At 34.9% G+C, this 7,121-nt stretch overlaps 1 protein-coding gene across 2 annotated transcripts in view; it reads left to right on the top strand.

Moving 5' to 3' along the window:
• Positions 1-7,121, top strand: part of PDGFC (platelet derived growth factor C) — a 146,917-nt gene that overhangs the window by 106,063 nt on the left and 33,733 nt on the right. For both annotated transcript variants that reach the window (XM_004685349.1, XM_004685350.1), the window contains one exon: positions 1,761-1,941. In XM_004685349.1, the coding sequence (XP_004685406.1) occupies positions 1,761-1,941 (181 nt within the window). The remainder of the gene's footprint in view (positions 1-1,760; positions 1,942-7,121) is intronic.

Below are 7,121 nucleotides of genomic sequence, written 5' to 3'. Positions count from 1 at the left end.
GGCATGGCACCCGCACCTTCCCGGTTTTGCTTAGTTCCCAAGCACAGCACCAAGTTGGGTGAGTTGGGTGGCATTTTGCTCAATGTAAGGGTGAGGGGAATGAGACTGACAGAGGTAAAATACCTGCACTAAGAGTTCTGGGTACTTCTTTAGAATGAAGTTGTGTACGTTGAATTGATTTATTTTATTTTTAAAAATTTATTTATTTATGCATACAAGAACTAGGGTACAGGCCAGAGGTGCTAGGAGTGAGAGGATTCACCATAGACAGAGTGGGGAGCAGAACAGACAGAGTTACTAAAATACACTACTGAGTGGTGCAGCAGGTGGGACAGGAGAGGTCTGCTGTGCCCTGTGGGTCACCTCTGGGGCTGGAATAGAACTCGTGCTGCAAGTGACCTCGGACAGCTTCACAGTGCTGCATTTCAACCCCTTGTGCCACCAGTGAAGGCTCCGTTTATTATTTATTTTGACCTGTTTCAACAGTTTGTCACTACTGTAAACTCAGTACTGCACAGAATGTACTGTTATTTTTAGTTGCCTGCTATCGCTGAGTTTACATCAACCTTTAAATTTCTTTTAAAATATACCAGTGGCTCTCAACCATGTCATATTTCCTTTGTAACAAGCTTTGTGACATCCTCTTTAAGATGATGAATTTCAATATCCTTGTAAGGTGTATTACTGATGTCAATAATAAAGTATCACTGAACCAAACCTAAAACCAAAGTTACAGTTAGCATTTATTAAAGGTTCCTCATCGGTTGACTGTAGGAGGAAGGATAGATTTGAACTGTTAATAGTAAACTTAATGAAGTACATAAAGATGTTGATTAGCAAGGCACACCTGAAGATTATATACTGTTATAATGCAATATTACCAGAGTAAACATTTTTGAAAGCAACTTTTAAAAGGGTTAAAATCATTTAACCCTTGCTCTTAAGATTCTGTGTGCAGAGCAGTATAAAACAGAAGCATTGAAGAACTGATTCCTTTCTTCAGGAAATGAACAGCCTACTAAGATGGTGATTTGGATGTATATAGTTATCTACTGAAATCACATGTTTATCAAAAAGAATACCCAGAAAGGTCTCACAAGGGCACTACAGAGTGAGATGGAGAGATGTGTTTAGAGAGTGGCTCTTGAGAAGTTTACATCGAGAAGGAAAGGAACACAGAACCTATCTGAAACTAACGGGCTGTTACACTAGAAGTGAAAACGGGGGTAAATCTGTCATGTCCATTGGGAAATTAAGTAATAATGCCTTAATTCAGTCTCAGTTACGATTGCTCCATGCGAAATATTTAAATTTTCAGGTGAATATTTAACAAATTTATAAGCAGTGCAATGGGAGACTTTGGAAGACTCATTTCTTTCCCTGGGAATGTATTTCTAGTTGTGTCTCATCCTTGGAATGTCTCATTATATTGACCCAGTCAAATTTGGTGTCAAACAGTGGTCCATATCATTGCACCCCTTGGCACGGGATATTTTGTTGCTTCCTATTTTTTTCACTTAGAGAGATTTTCATTTACCATACTATATACATTCGGGCTTGCATCTTCACCTCTGTTGTGCATACTCCTCAGCTCAGCCACCAGCAGAGCACTAGCCAGTATCTGACTGATGCCCTAAATTCTTCCCTCCTACCCTCTTCCCCAGCCCCTTACGGAAACCACGATATTGAACATGGAATTTGAATCACCAGTATCACAGGTGATCATTAATTTGGTCTCTTTTCTCTTTGTGTCTTTCCAGGTATGATTTTGTAGAAATTGAGGAACCCAGTGATGGAACTGTATTAGGGCGATGGTGTGGCTCTGGTTCTGTGCCAGGAAAGCAGATTTCTAAAGGAAATCAAATCCGGATACGATTTGTGTCTGATGAATATTTCCCTTCTGAACCCGGGTTCTGCATTCACTACAACATTGTTGTGCCAGTAAGTATCATGTAGCAATTCCCTTATTGCCATGCGTCAGTGGGAAAGTTCCCTCTTTCTCCTGCTTTGATGGTTTTTTCACAAATATCACTATAGTTCTTACAAGTACTTGCATCTTGTAATTAGATCAATAGATCACTAGCCATGTTGATAATTCTTATTAATGTAATAAAATAAAATTTGTTTTGTACAATTATACAGCACTTTCCCTTAGAGAAAAATTAGCCAACCACATGTATTATTATTCTTATTGTTTAGGATTCAGGATCAAAATTTGAACTCTATCATGTCCTCCTGAATTCATTTCAACTCTTGTTTAGTAATAAAATGTTAGTTTCCTAGCATTTTGATGATCCTTTTTATATGTTCTCTCTCGCTCTCTCTTTTTTTTTTTAAGTAACATTTTACTGAATGTTACTTTAAAGATCTGAATATTTAAGCTTGAACAGCACTCTGGCTTATCTTATTTTCAAATTCATACATATACATATTGAAATAAATACCTTGCAGAGATAGAAAACCAACAGTATTTGCCACTAATACCTTTTTAAAAAAATCTTGTCTGTATGATCTTAATTATCCATGCTTTTATGTGATGTTTTGCTTCTTTTCTCCACATTAAACTGCTACTGGGTGATTTAATCATGCCAGATTGCTCTCTGGAGTGCTTATCGATCATGCTTGTTACCTGCTCACAAACTTTGATTCCTTGGTGGTTTAAATTTACTTCGACATTTCTGTGCCATTTTTTCTGCAACCCTTTCTCCTGGTCCATAATCCATCTTCTTTCTCAATAGCAATTCTCATTCTATTTTCTATCACTGCCCACAAAAGGGTGAGATTTTATGCCTGAAAATTTGACACTTAATGAGTGATGGCATAGAGTGTGTAAAATCATTGCTGTATATTTCTAAGTGACATTCCTCTTTCCAGGCCCTCATCCCACCCCACACTCATATACAACCCTTCCTGAGTGGGTAACAATCCATCAGTCTTATCTGTATATATGAATGTAAACCTTAGGAAAGAAATTTTGTCGTTTGGAGTGCAGATTTGAGAGTTCTTGTGGCATTTGCTCAGAGACAGGTTCCCTCAGAGGTCCTGGGTCTACCCTGATGCTTTTTCTTTTTTGCTAGGGATGAACTTCGTTATGAGCATACCCAGGTCCCTAGAGCCAATGGCCTCACTCATTGCAAACCCACCACTGCATTTGGGACCACTGACCTCCATGTTTCTTTTTAACTTTGTCATGCTAAGAATGTTACCTACAAGTTCATAGGAGACCATAACTCCCCTTATTGAAGTTTGTGTAAATACCTTGCACAACCTTGCTAGTTGCTTATTTTAATTTCAAAGAAATTCAGCCATATCCTTCAAGTTGTCCAAAGTCCTCTGGCTGCACCAACTGCTCATTTGCTTTGTGTTATCTGTCTTGCTGCTGTGCAGTCGTGATAATTTGTAGACTAGAAAACTGAAGAAAAATATAACAAGGTTGAATCTCAGTCCTGTTATCCCATAAGGTGATATTACCAAGAAAACATTCATACTCTACGTAAAGAATTGAGCTGGGTTTTGGTTTTGTGGGAGGAGGGAAAAGAACATCCGAGATAGTTAAAACATTTAGTCCATTCTCAGGACATTGTAATTATCATTGGGTATAATCACACTCGATTTTAATAATTAACACAGTGGATATTTTATGTCTAGCCACACAAGGAAAATAGTCTTAGAATGTAGATAACGTGTGGGTGTGTGTGTGTGCGTATTTTCCTTTGTAATGTTATGATTTCACAATCCTTTACTTTAGACCCAGGCATCTTAAAATAAGGCATAACAGAAATTGACTTTTCCATTTTACCATTTTAAGTTATTTGTCAGGCCAAGTTTTACCTAGAAAAAAAAATTAGCACAAGATATTTACCTGACACTAATTGTTTCTAGTTAATTGTTTCTAGTTAAAAAAAAAACAAAAACAAAAACAAAAAAGCAGCATAGATTTGCTACATAATTAAAAAAAAAACTTTTGCATGTTAATGCTAATTTTGCTAATTATTTATGAAATATATATATATATATACTATATACTTCCCAGTAATACCCAATTAGTAAACTATAAAGAAGTAAGTTCATGTAAATTGATGCCAAGTGATATATTTCAGCTTTTATGAATGTACATAAGGAGTTAATAATGTCTTTGATTTTTTTTTTCCCCCTTCTTGCTGAAAAAGAAAAAAATAAAGGTCTGGTAGATTAGCAGTGAGAGATTGTTTGGGAAGAAATGAAGCAAAACTGAAATAAAACAGTGCAAGCTTGTTTCTATTTGGAGGCCACACACATTGAGAGCCAGCACACATTTCATGAAGATCTCTTAGAAAAGAAAATTTCTTGTTTAATTTTGGAATAATTTATAATAGATTATGTATGTTTTACTCAGCATAAGCACCATTATTTAAAAATGTTAAATAACCTAAAAAGGCCAAAAATAAGTTTTTTTCTAGTATCAAAAGTATTAAAAGTTTGATTTTTTAAAAAAATCAGACTTAGTGAAAAAAATTTCATATTTTTGTCAGATAATTACTTTGAAAAGCGATATTATTTTGAAATACATGTATAACCCTTTCATTCTTTACACATAAATGATTCTTTTTTGAGTATATTATTTTGTAATATACACACGCACACATATATTTTAATGGTATGAGATATGAGGATTTTCTTTTTTCCCTCAGCTCTGGTTAGTGTTTTGAGGAATATTAAAGTACCACTACTTTTTGAAAATTTTCTCGATTAATTTATTTAAAAAATATATAGTCTAAAGTTTCTGGTGAAAGGGTATAATAAAATACTTTCAGCAATTTATTTACTCTAATTTTCAATTTAATGAATTAATCTCTTGATCAGGAAACAAAGGTGCCACAGGCATTGTGTCAGCTGTGTATTTTTACTTTTATTCATCACTTGCAAAGGGGTGATGCAGGCCCATGACTGCAATGAGGACTTCTTTAACTCCCAACACACCAGTGAAACTTGTCTCCTTTTATGTTCCTTCAGAATTTGTTCTTTTTTTATAATTTTACATTTTCTTTTTTAACATGTGTAGTCAATCACACTTGCTCAAATGGCACATACTTTTGATTTTTGTTAGTAAAATTCTATCCAAAGATTAGAGTCTAGTGCGCAAGTTTTGTAATCACTTTGTAATCTCTACTCTGTATTTCCTTCATAGTGATTTGTAAATGACTTGTCCAGAGTTAAGTCAGTGCCCAGCCAGTGTGTGCTCTAGGAGGGTGTATCGTTTCTGTGGGGAGAGTGCAGGACACTTGATGCCTGAGGTGCCATTAAGGAATGCATGACTGATTGCCAAAGTAGTTATTAATTATGCAGGATACAGAGAACAAAGCAGCTCAGTGAATATTGAAGTCAAAGGGGGGGGAGGGGGTGTTTTTTCTGTCCCTTCTGGCATATGCCAGTAGGGTATTTCACTGCTAATGTCATGTAAAGAAAAATCTTAACTGAAGGCCAAACTTGCTTTTATGTTCAGGTTAAGGACAGTTCCAACAGGTTGCCAAGCAAGATATCAAATTCATTGCCTCACTTTTAAGGGGAAAAAAGAACTGTCAGAATGCACTCAAGATTTTAAAAAATTTTAAAGCTTCATGACAAACCACTGCACTCTTATATTATTATTAAACTGTGTTTAACAAGTAAGAAGTTGTTAAACTCTTCAAAATAAAATTTGTATTTATGTTATAAGAGAATTAAGAGAAAAATCTGGACATAGAATTTGTGTAGAAAATGCAAGAGGTATTTTAAGCATACCTATACCTATAGGTATACCTATACTGTATTCTAAAATAATTTTTGAACAAATGGATATTTATTTTAACATGTGATGTATTGGGATATTTGTACAGGAAGTCTAAGATGGCCACTATTGCATCGAGGAATTTATACAGTTGCTAGAAACAGAAGTCTTACTTTATTAAGAACAGTTTAATGTATTTTTTCTACCCAAATTTTAGTTTATGGGCACAGTATTCTGTTTCAGTTGAAGATCATAGTTTCTCTTCCATGTCTACTGATTCTTTTTGTTACAGCTAATTCCTAGCTCTCTAAGAAGGAATTCCACAAATGGTATGATTTATAGTTGGAAAGGGAAAGGCAGTTGGCACTAATACATGAATAGTGAAAGGCAGATAGACCATTTTAAGTGGATATGCAAAGAGGTTGGAAATAAGAATTTGGGCTAATTTAATGATTGCTTAATTTAAATTTTATATCTAAAACTACAAAGATAGATATGAAAGCTCAAGGAAAACCCACAACCCAATAGAGAGATTTCTGTAAAAATAAGTTTGATGCAATTTAAATTTATTAGATAGTTTTTCTTTTAACCCCATTCTTTTTACTGGAAATTCTTTCAACATTTATTGAAGAATATTTACTGAGATATTTTGTTGTAGGAAATTTCAAAGATGTGTGTAGTATGGTGCTGGGTCTCTGAGAACTTGTTTTGGAGAAAGCATTTGTGCCCGTACAAGGGCAGCAAGTGAGTGTCATAGCAATTTTATGTAGATTTTAATGTTTAATACTTGAATTTATTATACCATGTTTTCTAACCTGTATATTAAAGTATATCAATTTTGTCAATTGTTAATACAATTACCCCCGGAACTAGGATAAATGGCCATCTCTCTTCTTTTCTAGTGCCATATTCCACTTGTCTTCTATTTCAAGATGACTTAGCTCCAGTACTGAGGCACATTTCTAGAAAACTCCTTCATTCTACAGTGTGACTGGACACTGTTAGTAACACATGGGTAGCTCCAGGAAGCATTCTTCATACTTTTTTTATCTTTAATTTTAATTCCTGTTATAGTTATAATCGTACAGTCTTAATAGGCAAATATTTCCCATAAGCTTATTACAAAAATAGTTGCCCCCATTTTCTCTGCCCAAACTATTTTCTTGCTCCTTGGAGGCAAGTACTTTTAGTTATTTTAACTGATCTCTTTAAATTTGATGACTGTACTTTCATATAACTTACCTTTATTACTACATGACCAAAGGGGCCCCAGGGACCCCAAACTTTTAAGGAATGCATTCTCTTCAAAGAGTTCAGCCATTTGCCTGCACAAAAGCAAAGGGAATGGACTCTTAAGTTTGAAGCTTTTTTTTTT

This window comes from Condylura cristata, unplaced genomic scaffold (assembly GCF_000260355.1).
Source record: "Condylura cristata isolate star-nosed mole 26May11 unplaced genomic scaffold, ConCri1.0 scaffold00018, whole genome shotgun sequence".
Lineage (NCBI taxonomy): Eukaryota > Metazoa > Chordata > Mammalia > Eulipotyphla > Talpidae > Condylura > Condylura cristata.
Note: the sequence above shows the minus strand (reverse complement) of the source record. Positions and strands in the feature narration are given on the sequence as shown.